Source organism: Vespula vulgaris, chromosome 7, assembly GCF_905475345.1.
Source record: "Vespula vulgaris chromosome 7, iyVesVulg1.1, whole genome shotgun sequence".
Classification (NCBI taxonomy): domain Eukaryota; kingdom Metazoa; phylum Arthropoda; class Insecta; order Hymenoptera; family Vespidae; genus Vespula; species Vespula vulgaris.
Window position 1 is genome coordinate 2595350 of NC_066592.1, and position 13902 is coordinate 2609251.

At 27.4% G+C, this 13902-nt stretch overlaps 3 protein-coding genes across 4 annotated transcripts; all 3 read left to right on the forward strand.

Annotated features, from left to right (window-relative positions):
- Window positions 1-84: 84 nt before the first annotated feature.
- On the forward strand, window positions 85-9835 carry LOC127065145 (nuclear pore complex protein Nup98-Nup96). 2 transcript variants are annotated; one of them, XM_050997087.1, is made up of 30 exons: window positions 85-282; window positions 554-649; window positions 728-952; window positions 1142-1384; window positions 1467-1685; window positions 1840-1923; window positions 2006-2185; window positions 2289-2416; window positions 2515-2827; window positions 2914-3097; window positions 3187-3298; window positions 3365-3505; window positions 3577-3860; window positions 3981-4225; window positions 4316-4558; window positions 4630-4883; window positions 5016-5156; window positions 5238-5346; window positions 5526-5660; window positions 5715-5903; window positions 5972-6148; window positions 6287-6516; window positions 6627-6867; window positions 6989-7126; window positions 7248-7524; window positions 7595-7858; window positions 8009-8320; window positions 8411-8508; window positions 8593-8839; window positions 8929-9835. In XM_050997087.1, exons 2-30 carry the CDS (start codon window positions 619-621, stop codon window positions 9128-9130), a joined length of 5646 nt encoding a protein of 1881 aa, XP_050853044.1. In that variant the 5' UTR covers window positions 85-282; window positions 554-618; the 3' UTR covers window positions 9131-9835. The 2 variants fall into 2 exon arrangements, with proteins under 2 accessions (XP_050853044.1, XP_050853045.1); XM_050997088.1 differs by having other exon boundaries at window positions 2292-2416.
- Window positions 9836-9988: 153 nt separating this feature from the next.
- LOC127065166 (cell cycle checkpoint protein RAD17) lies at window positions 9989-12405 on the forward strand. Its single transcript, XM_050997163.1, has 9 exons — window positions 9989-10166; window positions 10252-10648; window positions 10713-10869; window positions 10972-11097; window positions 11325-11503; window positions 11591-11680; window positions 11753-11943; window positions 12020-12138; window positions 12219-12405. The coding sequence occupies exons 1-9, from the start codon at window positions 10152-10154 to the stop codon at window positions 12325-12327; spliced, it is 1383 nt and encodes a 460-aa protein (XP_050853120.1). The 5' UTR covers window positions 9989-10151; the 3' UTR covers window positions 12328-12405.
- A 248-nt stretch (window positions 12406-12653) lies between these two features.
- LOC127065182 (transmembrane protein 70 homolog, mitochondrial) lies at window positions 12654-13887 on the forward strand. Its single transcript, XM_050997193.1, has 3 exons — window positions 12654-13044; window positions 13225-13554; window positions 13643-13887. Exons 1-3 carry the CDS (start codon window positions 12931-12933, stop codon window positions 13862-13864), a joined length of 666 nt encoding a protein of 221 aa, XP_050853150.1. The 5' UTR covers window positions 12654-12930; the 3' UTR covers window positions 13865-13887.
- Window positions 13888-13902: the final 15 nt, after the last annotated feature.

The following is a 13902-nucleotide window of genomic DNA, read 5'->3' on the forward strand; positions in this document are numbered from 1 at the left end:
TGCAAGTAGGACAATCATTTAATCGTAAGCAACCAACTTCAGATCTAGTGACATTTGAATTTACCTTAAGTATGTTGGTATATACATTGCAGTTCCATTGTCCATCTTCTATCCTGACAATACGCCATTACTTGTTTATTAAGCGTGTGTTTCAGTGGAGAATAAATTTAATTGCGTATTGCATCATTTCACCTGTAGATAAATTTTATTATTTTTGTTAAACTAGTGATCGGAAAACTGAATCTATCTCGTCTGAGGCAATGCCTTGAATTAAGCATATAGGTTAACAATTTTTCTTATATTTGCTTAGTATTAGTAACAATTGATTGTACACATATTAGGACAAATACAAAGTTATTTTATTGTTTATCTATCGATGTTTACTGTGCTATGTCTGTCTGTATTGATATATATAGGATATATCAATTACACACATATATGTATCTCTGATGTCATTAGTGTTTTTGTTGTGCAATCTTATTCAATGTTATTCTCTTTTAAACATAAATAAGAAAAGAAGAAAATATGGAATAAAAATAATTCCTTTTTTCAGATTTTGCAAAAAGACAAATATTAATAGAACTTTACTAGTGTGTGGAATTATTATACTAAATAAACATGTTTGGACAATCTGGAAATACATCCTTCAGTATGTTGATTTAATTCATTGTAATATTTTGAAACTCTTTTTATAATATATTCTAGTAATATTATTTATTAATTGTAGCTGGTTTTAATACTGCTACACAAAGTAGTCCTTTTGGTCAATCTGCATTCAGTAAACCAATTACAACAACTAGCTTTGGAATTGGCACGACTCCAGTTTTTGGCAGTGGTAATACTTCACTTTTTAGTTCAAAACCTGCTGGTTCTTCAACTAGTGGGTTATTTGGCAATACAACTACCCCACCAGCATTTCGACAACAAACTAACGCTCAGCCTTCTTTTGGAGGTATTTTTATTCTATTACAAAATGCAAATATACATTGTTATAGACTTGCATATGTGCATTGATATGCATTTTTAATATTTATCTAAAAATTTTAAAGATCGATCAAAAATATACATACTAATTTTAACTCCTGAATTCCTTTGAAATATTACTTTTACTTATTTTTTTATTTATTTATTTTTTTTGCAGCTTTTGGCACTACCAATACAAATACTAATCTGTTTGGTACACAACAAAATGCAACCCCAAATCTTTTTGGGACAAGTACAGCAACATCTGCTTTTGGTCAAGGAAATAAAACAGGTGGATTCAGTTTTAGCACCCCAGCTTCCAGTAATTTATTTGGTCAGCCACAACAACCATCTCAACAAGTTACTCCTTTTGGTCAAACTAATGCAACTGGAAACACAAATCTCTTTGGTGCAACTACTGGTAAGTCACATATAAAAGAAAATTAATTGTAAAAAGCGGAATTTAATTATTAATATATATATATATATATATATATCTTAAGGTTTTAGTAACACACCTGCTAATACAGCTATAACAGGGACTGTAGTAAAATTTACACCTGTTATAACTACGGATTCAATGACAAAAAATGGTACAGCTCATAGTATATCTGGAAGACATTGTTGCATTGTTGCTATGAAGGAGTATGAGTCCAAATCATATGAGGAATTACGTTTTGAAGATTATTCAGTTGGTCGAAAAGGTCCACAAGGTCCACAAGGTAAAGACAATAATATTATTTAAAATATAAAATCTATGTGTATATACATATACATATATACCTAAACACATATACAATATAAACTACTGTAATAATTTAAAATTGAATTTTATTAATCAATTGGCCAATTAAACTTGATTTATATTCGTAACAGGACCAAGTACTGGGCTTTTTGGAGCATCAGCACAACCATCTCCTTTTGGAAATACAGCAGCTGGCACTAGTACTGCAGCAACAGGTATATATTTGAAATTATATTAGTTATCTTATTATGTAAAATTGAACTGAACACTTCATATCATTTATTCATATTATAACAGGTTTTAGTGGAATGAGTGGAGGTTTTGGCACTACCAGTCAGTCTGGATCAAATAGTCTTTTCGGTAAACCAATGGCAAATTTTGGAGGACAACCAGCAACAACAGCAAATACTTTTGCATTTAATTCTACGACTAATACAAATCTTTTTGGCAATAATACACAAACTAAACCTTTTGGTAGTGAGTATACAAGAATTTTTAAGGATATTTTATAGTATTCCTAATCGATTATATTACATCTAATAAAGTTAGATTAATATTAATTATTCACACATATTTACAGCAGCTGCTCCAACATCACTTTTTCAAACCAGCAATGCTAATCAAACTGCTGGCACAGGTTTTGGTAACATTAATACTACACCTAATACAGGTTTTGGATCTACATTTGGTACTGCTCAACCTAATCAGGTAAAAAAAAAAATATTAAATATAACATGTACTTTTTCTATAAATTTTATAGATATTATTTATAATTAATATCTTAACATTTTCTTTTATATGTATAGACAATTGGATTATTTAGTCAAAATAAGTCAGCCTTTAATATACCTTCTACATCATCCGGAACTGGTTTTACAACTTTTGGACAAACATCTGTAAGCAACAGTGGGACATCTCTGTTTAATGCAAAACCTGCTATGACTGGATTTGGAGTTTCAACGTTTGGTTCAACACCGGCACCTTTGAGCTTTGGGACTAATACAGGTTTCAATACAGGCCAAAATTCTGGGAATTCGCTATTTAATTCATCATTTAAACCTGCAGGACAAACTCCTGGTTTTTCTTTTGGTTCAACTGGAACACCTTCTACGGGTCTTGGTAGTGATTAAATTAAATTATACATGTAAAAATATATTACAGCGATTTACATGGTAATAAATCTAATATTTTATTTCTTCATTTAGGCACCAATACAGGCTTAAATTTGGGTGGTAGTTCAACACTATTTGGCCAACAAAAGCCAAGTGGAGTTTTTGGAAATACAGGAAATACTACAACATTTAATAATCCTGGTTCATTTGGAACATCTTTTTCCTTTGGTACAAATAATAATACAATGTCTGGACAAGGAACTGGTTTACTCAGTGGGTAAGTGTAATTATGTAGTATGTTATACTTTTACAAAGTATTTTATAGCGTTCTTAAAAAAATATATATAATGATCTAATGTATTATAGATTAGCACCGAATCAAGTAAAAAATTCTGGTACTGTTCCTGTACATCAACAAATTTTAGCATTGGTATCAGCACCTTTTGGTGACTCACCTTTATTGAAAAACCTATTACCAGTAAGTATCAGATTGTAGTTTAAAACAAAATATGATCACACTGTATATTATTGTTTTATAATTTAGGCTTCTGGAAAAACAGAAGAGCTTTTAAAACCGACAAATGCAACATCAAAAATATTGAGCAATTCACAATACAAAGTCGCGACTAACAATAAATCACCAAAAATTAAAACAAGAATTGTTAGTACTGCTCAGTTGTCCAAGGTATATTTGCTATTACTCAATGTTTTTTGTAAATAAAAGAAATTGTACATACAACTATTTTACTTTTCTAGAAATCATTATTTGAGGGGCTTGAAGAAGAAGACCCAGTATTATCTGAGGCATTTCAACCACGTCCAAATGCTAAACGATTGGTATTACGACCAAAACCAATTACAAATTCTACAACGCACTCATTAAATGAGAATTCTGAATCTCATACGAAAAATGATAGCAGGGAAGAGAGAATAGATAATTCCAATGTACACAATAGCAGTATTGAAGCTATTGATAAAGAAAACAAAAATTTAGAAACAAATAGGCAATTTTCAGCTGATAGAAAATCATCTACGTCATGGTAAGATTAAGAGACTAAAAATATACAAATATAGTTATACATATTTACAGAAATTACATTATTTACATAGTTACATTAAAAACATGCTTTTATAATACCACCTTCTATCTTTATTAATAGGTTGAAGTCATCTCTTCCACGAAAAGGAAGAGTATTATGTGATGACGAATTATTCGAAGGACAACGGTCTCCATTTTCTGAAACAAATAATTCGCAAGAAATAATTAATAATACAATAACTGAATTAAATCCTCACAATAGTATAAATAATCAAACTGACCCAGATTTATCTAATTTAACAGAGACACCTTTGAGTGCATCATTGGCTGATAGAAGTTCTATTGATTTGATTACACAAAATACAGGTATGTATAATTAAAAATACATAATATTACTATATTTACAAAAATATAAATGATATCAAAAGAAATATTATATATTATGTATTTTTTAAGATACCAGTCAAGAATTAGATACAAATTCAATGTCTACATCACAAAATAATTGGTCTACTAATTTGGCCAAAGTAACACTCCAACGAGTGGGATATTATACAATTCCTACACTTGATAAATTAGATGATTATGTTTGTGGAGAAACTTGTGTAGTGCCTAACTTTACTGTAGGACGTGAAGGATATGGCAATGTATTTTTTCCAGAATCATTTGATATTTATGGCTTAAATTTAGACGAAATAGGTAAAATTATAAATATGTTATAAATTCACAAAAATCTCTTCATATATATCTTATTATATATTATTTTATAGTATATTTTCGGCACAAAGAAGTTATTATTTATCCGGATGACGAAAAGAAACCACCAGTCGGTCAAGGTTTAAATCGAAAAGCTCAAGTTACATTGGATAGAGTATGGCCACATGATAAAACTCGACATGAGCCAATTACTGATCCACATAGAATAGCTGCCATGAATTACGAGGCAAAATTGCGTAAAGTATCAGCGAAACACGATACAAACTTTCTTGAATATCGTCCAGAAACTGGATCATGGGTATTTAAGGTAAATAAATTATATATCCGTGATATGATTTATATATAAATGTAATTCTTTATTTTATTTATTTATTTATTTATTTATTTATTTATTTATTTATTTATTTACTTTCCTTTTTTCATTTTAAAATCGTGCTAGGTCGATCATTTTTCAAAATATGGTTTAAGTGATTCGGATGAAGATGATAATAATGTGCCACCTAAATCAGATGTGAAAAAATTAAAAATTACGAATTTGCAACAAAAGTTACCTGAAAAAGTGGAGCAACAAAAGTCTATAGTAAGAATTAAATAATTTTATTTTTAATATTATGATAATTTATAAACAATAACCTGAAACTGATATAATTTTTTTTCATAGAATAAAAATGCCACCACCACGATAGAAAATCACGTTAAAGCAGGAGAGTCGCGACTTTCAAATTTAGAGTGTGATTTTTTAGGAACGGATCCTGATTCTCCAACTTACAGTGAGTGTTAATTATATTTCTTTTTATTGAAGATTACTATACAATTTATAATTATAATGTCCACATTATTATTATATTATTAATTTTTTTTTATTCTCTTATATTTTTTGTATATTAATGTTTTTTATGTTTTCCATATGCAATCTAGAAAAAAATTTTTTAAATATTGAATTTTACAGGACATCGTAATGACGAGAAAAAATTATTAATTAGTCCTACAACAGCTTATGCGCGTATTACTGGCACAGACTCTCATAAATTACAGTTGATGAAAGCAAGTTTTTTTGATACGGCCGAAGAAGAAATGGATCAAGGTAATATTTTCAAATCATAATAAGCGGAAAACAAAAAATAAATTTTTTTTACAGAATCAGTCCACGATACTTTACCAGTTTTACCAGGAAAAGATCTATCAAATAATTTTTTTAACGCCGGGACAAAAATCGATCGACATAGTATTGCGACTATTTATACACCAATATTACGATCAAATTTTATATCGTCACAAACATCATTATCAACGAATGAAGAACAAATGCTACATGAAACAAATATTCGTAAGAGTTTTTAATTTAACCAAACTTCATTTGTAATATAACAATGTAATAACATTTTTTTCTTCTAGGTTCAAAATCAAAATTATCAAATGAAAGTACTGGTGCTCAAACATTCGTTCTTACAAAATCTTTTCCTGATCCTTCGATAGCACCAATAACTAAAGTGATGAGATGTCATTCAGAAGTAATTCCACTTTCGGAATCTATTCTGAATAAATTACACTTTCGTTGCGCTGCAGATTTTGGTAACGTATTATTAAATATTTTATTTCATGGAGATTAATGTTTTACAAAAAAATCTATTTTTACTTTGATTACCATAATATATTATAGATTCATTTTTAAATTTAGTTAATGTCGTAATCATACAATAATTTATACAGGTATACAAATGGGTAGAGTGTTCAAATCAAGTTGGGGTATGGGATTGACATTACTTTCTTTAAGTACACAAGAACAAGCAGCTAAAATACCACTGCAGAATACATTTGATCAGTTAGGATCTTATGTATGTGGTCGTATACCAGGTGATACAACTTCAATGAATGTTGTGCAACGTTTACAAATTTTGGGAGGTAATGGAGCAGAACCAGAATATATTCAGATGTTTAAGGTAACTTTTAAAATGTGTTAAAAAAATGTTAAAATGTGTTAAATGTCTTGAAGAATGAAGTGTTCTTTGATGTACAAGCTTATCTTATGTTTATTATAAAATGTTCAAAGGAAAGTATAGAAGGACATTTAAAAATTCAACTTGCCAATTGTATTATGGGACACGAAGGAGATTGTCCAACTTTTAATGTAGCAACAGAAACAGCAAGTACTACTTTAAGCGCTCATAGCAAATTAGCTCAAGAACTAGCTGATCAATTCTCTTCAGATTTTATGATGGTATATACTAAAACAGTCTTCAAATTATGTGTGGCACTTTGGGGAGATCTCCCTGATATAAACATATCCACTGGTATTTTATATTTTTCATATATATGTGTGTGTGTGTGTGTGTGTGCGTGCGTGCATGCATGTGTGCGTATTATACTTCAGTCATAATTATATTTAAATAATCAAATACACAATTGATTTAGGAAATGCAAAACATCATAATGTAATGGTAAGAAAAGAAGCTGTAGGTGAATGGCTCCAAAGTGTAGTTAAAGAAACTGTAGAGAAAGAAATTGCTGAAATTGATATGGATGATAAAATAATACTTTCGTTGCTTACTGGTATGTATACACATGGTGTACAAATACTGTTTGATTTTAGATGGATTTTAAACACACATTCTGCGTATATTAATTTATTAATAAGAAACCTATTAATTATAATAATCTTAATGTTCAAAAGCACTAAGATTGGAAGAAGCATGTCAGATTGCTAGAAAAGTAGGAGATCACTGCTTAGCACTATTAATGGCACAATTACGAAGTGGATTACCTGTAAAAGAAATGGTGAAACAACAACTTGCAGTATGGCAAGATTTGGATGTTGATGAAAATCTTTCTATCAATCGCTTAAAGTTATTTACTCTGATAGCGGGCGAGCCTCTTATTTCTAGTAAACATGGTACCATCAACACTTGTGAAGGACTTGATTGGAAAAGAGCCTTAGCTGTTCACTTGTGGTAAGACAATACTTTATTTACAAGTAAATTTATATATTTAATTAATTAACATTTTGATAAATCTATACAGGTATTTGTCTTCTCCAACTGCTTCAATAACAGATGTTTTGGATCTATACGAAGCATCATTCAATGTTGATCCTACCGAAGCATATTCAGTAATACCAGAGCCTGAATATAAAAGCAATGGATATGATCCAGAAACAAATAATAAAAAATCAGTACATGATTTATGCTTTCATATATTGAAATTATATTGTACTGGAAATCATTCCTTAGAAAAACTTTTGAATCCATTAACATATACTCTAGATCCATTTGATTACAGACTTAGGTATTTTTCTGGAATATTTCTTTTTCAAATTTATTTATTTCATTTATCAATAAAATGTTAAAATAAAGTAATAAAAATATATAAAAAAAATAATTTGATGCACACACACACACACACACACATTAAATTACTGATGGATTTCTTTTACAGTTGGTTAATGCAACAAACATTACTCAGTTTGGGTTATTCACATCTTTCGGAATATGTTACATCCTTGACACATATTAATTTTGCAACTCAATTAGAGGGATATGGCTTATGGCATTGGGCTATTTTTGTAATATTACATTTACGAGATGCTGGACGAAGACGTACTGCAGTATTAGATTTATTAGCAAGACATGTAGAAATAGATGACATTCCTGAATATGTTAAACAAGAAGAATTTTTAAAAGAAGAATTAGGCATACCATCAGCATGGATTCATCAAGCCAAAGCCATGAAAAGTCGTGTTAGTAAAAGGTATAAAATACAAATTCATGTTAATCATTTTAAATTTAATTAAATTCCCATATTCTTGTAATTATCTTAAATGATCTTTAAATTTGTTAGATATGGAGAAGCAGCATGGTATTTTATACAAGCTGAAGAGTGGAATATGGCTCATGAAATTATTATTGAACATTTAGCAGCTGATGCTATAATAAACGGTATAAAACTAATTTCTGTGGTATAATTTAGTTATTCTTAATTGATCAGTAAAATTAATTTTTAATATTAATTTCATTATACAGAAAATTATGAATATCTTCAATCTTTGCTTAACCCATTGGTACCTGAAGAATGTAGCAGTATAATTAGCAATTGGCCTAATCAAGGACAATTGCTTTGGGATTATATAGAAATTACTACTCAAATCCAAAATTTATTAAATTCTTCCGATTCTTGTGCAATAAACTATAAATTGGAATTACTAAAACCTAGATTGACATCATTATGTTCAAAAATAGATCAATTTCCTTGTCTAACTGCTAAGCACAGGTAATATATATGTATATATATATTGATACTGATCTTTTTTTTTTTAATAAATAATAATAATATAATCCATTTTGTAATAATATTTTCAGATTGTGTCAAGCCGAAATTGCAAAAAGAACCTTACATGTAGCTAAAAATTTGCTTATATTACAAGCAAACGAAAATACATCTATGTTAAAGGTATTAGTTTATCTAATTTCGCAATTACCGTTACCAGAAGATTATGCCCAACAAGAGTTACGTCCTATTATCAATATGTGTGTAAATGAAGCAGTTTCGCAAAAAGCATAGTTTTTGTTACAAGGTAATTTAATAATGTGCTATATGAACGAAAGTCTTTTGTACTGTTTAGATACATTAATGACATAATTTACAATACAATATAAATAATGTAATGTTCGTTTGTTTATAATACTTAATGGTTTTTTCAAATTGTGAAGTAACAATTAATTAATAGATTTAATAACTAAAAAAATATCCTTGATTAGTATCAAGTTTATAAAACATTAAAATGCACATTTATAAATGATTAAAATATATTTTAAGTTGTTCACTTGCGTTATTCAAATAATATTGTTTAGTGATGTAAATGTATGAATTGTAATTTTTAATTTATAATAATCAAATTATATATACATATTCTTGTTTTTAAGTAAAACAGGAAACAAATCATATTTCACTTTTTTAACAAAATAAATATCGCATATTTAAATATATATGATTTCAGTATAATGGAATGATTATTTTTTTTTTATAATGCTTAAGCAATTCAAATAATTGTGAACAAAAATGTAATTAATATCTTGACCCGTTTAATGTGTTTATTACACTTGATAAAATATGTATTTATAATGTTTCAATAATAAGTATGCTGTGTGAACATATAGAACATAATGTTAAGTACAATTATATAGCTTCTTAATCAGATAAATATGACTTATCTGTATTTGATTTGTAAACAAAATATATAATATTATAATAAAGATTATTCGTTCCTATTGTTGTTTTAATAAGTTCTATCTTTTATAATTGAAGAATAAAATATATACTTTATAAAATATACTTTAGTAACCGTCTTTCGTTGATTTCTATATAGCCATATGTGCCTTAACCTTACTTTTTGATACTACAACAAGTATTTCCAACTGACGTTATTCTATCTTTATAATTTTTCTAAAACAGTTTTACTAAATAGTATTTTATAAAAATTCTACAGCAATATAAAAGTACATGCAATATTGTGAATTAATCATTAAATAAGTAATAGTTGAATGAAACAATAATTATTTATTTTATAAGTCAATATTTTAACATGGCTAATAAAAAGGTAAATAACTTAATGTTTAACAATTTATTAAGGAATATACAACATAATACTTAACATAACTATAAATGTTTTTTTTTCTGTCCAGAAAAATAATAGCTGGTTAATGTCATCATTTGATTATGGTACTACTACTACAACTAAAAAATCTTTAACTAAGAGGACTTATTCTCAAATATCTTGTGATGATCATACAGAGATTGTTTGTGATATTACTTCAAAGAAGAAAAATACTTTTAATATATCAACATTATTATCAAATTGTGAGCCAAAAATACAATCTGAATTGGTTATTAGTAGGCAAAAGCAACAAGAAATTTTAAACTGGCTTCAAAACAAAGCGCATAGAGGAAAGCCAACTGTATTAGTTATTTCTGGTTCATCAGGTTGTGGAAAAACTGTTGCTATAAAATTATTAGCTAGGGAAAGTGGTTTTGAGATTACAGAATGGATAAATCCTATAGATCAAATAATGGATGAGAACAGTAAGATTTATAAAAAAAAATTAAATTGAATATGTGATCCTATAATTATAGATATTTTTATCAGATAGGGTAATGAGACAGAATGATAAATTTGAGGACTACATGGTGAGAGCTACTCGATATAATTCTGTATTATCCAATTGTCGCAAACGTCTTTTATTAGTTAAGGATTTTCCTAATATATACTATGAGGATAAAGAAAGTTTTCATTCAATGTTACAGTAAGCAGTTACTATCTATTTTTATATTTATATTAAGATGTTTATATTTAATAGATCATTTTATTAGATTAATTTCTAAATACATGAATATAATTATTTTAGCAAATACTTTGAATTTGGAAGAGATCCTATAGTGTTTATATGTACAGATAAGGAGGGAAGTTCTAGATTACTACAAACTTTATTTACGCCTCATATAAGAGAAAAATTTGATATTTCTTTCATCAGGTAAGATCTTTTTAATTTCATATCAATTAATATTTTAGCACACTAAATAATTACAAGAGGATCTTCTTTTATTGCACATAAATCATCTTCATAAAGAGATTATATGTGAAAAATTGAAATGAAATATAATTATTTAATGACATTAAATGTTTGCTTCGACGTGTTAAAACATTCGTATAAGTGATGAGATTACTAGAAAATATTAACCTATTTTTTGTTAAACACAGTATAAATCCTGTTACACAAACAGCAATGAAAAATATGTTAAAAAGGGTATCACTGATATTAAATTCAACAGCAGAAAATTTATTACACATAATGCAACAACAAATTGATGAGATTTTATCCAATAATATTGGCGATGCCCGCAATGCTTTATTGAATATCATATTTATTTCACTTAAAGGTAAATAAAACTTATGCAAAAATTCATAGTGATCTAAATTATAAATCAATAAAATCAATTCATCTAAAGAAATAAATTTTTTACTAGTACCAGAAGAATTGTTGAAAAATGAATGTACTAACCGTAAAGAGAGTCTGGGATTACTGCACGGGATTGGTAGAGTTATTAATCCTAAAAGTAAACAATAATCTCATTAATTTTCAAAAATATTAAAAATATTGTAATAACATTATAACCATCAAATTTTAGGGATAGAAATAGAAAATTCATGGAAGTTTGTTCATAATCCTGACGAAATAGCAGAATATTTTCACTCACAAACATCTACATTTCTGTATTTTCTTCATGAAAATTATATAAATACTATTAGATTTATAGAAGAATCAAGTATAAGTGCTGATGTCTTAAGCCTAGCAGATATCCTGAATTCAGAATGGCGTGTAAGTTTTATTTTTTTTAAATTATATATTAAATTATAATACTACAAAATTTGTGCACATAAGGTTATTCTTTTAGGATACAAATCTGAATAAACTTAGTTTATCCTTAAGTATACGTGGTATAATGGTAGCTAATGAATCACCTGTCACTGGATGGAACCCAGTACGGAAACCACAGTATGACAAAACTATTGTGTTAGTGTATTAACTATTTTAAATAAGTAAATATATAGAGATTATATATTAATTAATATACTTATCTAAAAATCTTTTAGACGAAACTCAGTAGACGATGCAGAAAGTCAGTGGTACAAGTCGCTAATTGTTAAAGATAAAAATATAATGATCAAGTCTGATGCTGATACGGAAGAAATAAGTGATTGAAACATTGTATCGAATTGTCTCGAAAAAATAAGCTGATTTTGGAATACGCTTAAATATAAGTTTTCTTATTTTTCTATTTATGTTCTTTACATGATTTCTATTAGGTTAGAATTTTATTCAATTACATAAAAATAATTCGTTCCCCTTATATTCCTCAATGTTACATAAAAATGATCTTATATAATTTGTTATATATTCTTATGAATTTAATATTCGTAAATGATGCAAATATAAAAAATTTTATTAATATTATTAATATATAATATACGTATATTTAGTTCACACATATATACGAGTATGTAAGATATAATAAAATTTGTGATTCAATTTTTCCTTGTTGCCACCAGATGGCAAACCGATCGAATACATGAAATACATATGTGAATAGTGCCGCTGTGTAATATAAAAAAAGACAAATAAATTAAAATTTTCTTTTATAAAATGTTCAACTATTTGCACGTACAATTATTCAAAGAAAATAAATAGATATTTTTATTGTTATTATTAAAAATAAGTGGTGCATAATATATTTGAATGTTAAGTGTCTGAGCTTTTTTTTTGTTATAAAATAAAAATCGGTTTATAATATAAACTATTTTAAGAATGTCCTTGATATTACGAGCTAATTTACGACAAAAATGTCATATTTATTTTGGAGATACTAAGAACTTGAGATACAGTTATCCCTGCGTGAACTACAATAAGAATTATGTTAAGGTTAGAATGAGAATTTAGAAGTATTGTATTCAAATTTTTCTTCTAACTTTTTCTATAATTTTGTACATAAAGGATAAGTAGTACGACCTTATATTTATTTAAATAGTTTTTATCTTAAGGAGTTTGATATTTATCTCATAATATTAAATTTGAGACAAATTATGTATTATACTTTTTCAGAGAGCTGTACACAATGATCACAAATATTCTCAAGAAAAGGTTTCAGAAATCTATCATGGGATTCTGAAGAGTAAAGTTCGTAATTTGAAGATATTTTCTTTAGGAACAACGGCTTGTACAATTGCAATACAACCTTTTTTTATTACAAATTGTAGTACATTGGACAGTATAATAGGTATTGTAGGATCTATTGTATTTACAATGTTTTCAATATTTATAACTTTGTTATTACATATAATAACAAGGAGATATGTGACATATATTTATTATGATTCTGAAAAAGACAAATACCTTGCTACAACCTACAGCTTATTTCTTCGTGAAAATAAAGTATGTAATATATTTTCTATAATTCTTTGTATAAATTTAAAGGTTTTTAGTTTGTAAAAAAGTTATAGATAAAATTTATATTTTGCAGATTGAATTTACACCAGCTGATGTCGCACTACCAAAGATTAATGCTATGATTACAACATGCTTTATTAAAGGCAAACCATTACTATTTGATGAAAATTATTTTAATGATTACAGTCATTATCAAAAAATAATGGGATTTGATAAACCAATAGATTACAAGTTGAGTAATCCTAATTTAGATAATGTAACTATCAAAAAAGATTTCTCTGAAAAGACAAAATAAAATATAAACATTATAATTTAATATCTCAAAGCATTCAT

What these genes read in the sequence shown, in the direction of transcription:
- LOC127065145 (XM_050997087.1), top strand. Translation starts at nt 619, where the DNA reads ATGTTTGGACAATCTGGAAATACATCCTTCA. An exon ending in AGAAAATCATCTACGTCATG is followed by an intron (nt 3,861 to 3,980) that starts GTAAGATTAAGA and finishes CTTTATTAATAG; the next exon opens with GTTGAAGTCATCTCTTCCAC. An exon ending in TGATATAAACATATCCACTG is followed by an intron (nt 6,868 to 6,988) that starts GTATTTTATATT and finishes CAATTGATTTAG; the next exon opens with GAAATGCAAAACATCATAAT.
- LOC127065166 (XM_050997163.1), top strand. An exon ending in TTTGATATTTCTTTCATCAG is followed by an intron (nt 11,098 to 11,324) that starts GTAAGATCTTTT and finishes TGTTAAACACAG; the next exon opens with TATAAATCCTGTTACACAAA. An exon ending in CAGTATGACAAAACTATTGT is followed by an intron (nt 12,139 to 12,218) that starts GTTAGTGTATTA and finishes AAAATCTTTTAG; the next exon opens with ACGAAACTCAGTAGACGATG.
- LOC127065182 (XM_050997193.1), top strand. Translation starts at nt 12,931, where the DNA reads ATGTCCTTGATATTACGAGCTAATTTACGACAAAAATGTCATATTTAT. An exon ending in ACAATAAGAATTATGTTAAG is followed by an intron (nt 13,045 to 13,224) that starts GTTAGAATGAGA and finishes ATACTTTTTCAG; the next exon opens with AGAGCTGTACACAATGATCA. An exon ending in TATTTCTTCGTGAAAATAAA is followed by an intron (nt 13,555 to 13,642) that starts GTATGTAATATA and finishes TATATTTTGCAG; the next exon opens with ATTGAATTTACACCAGCTGA.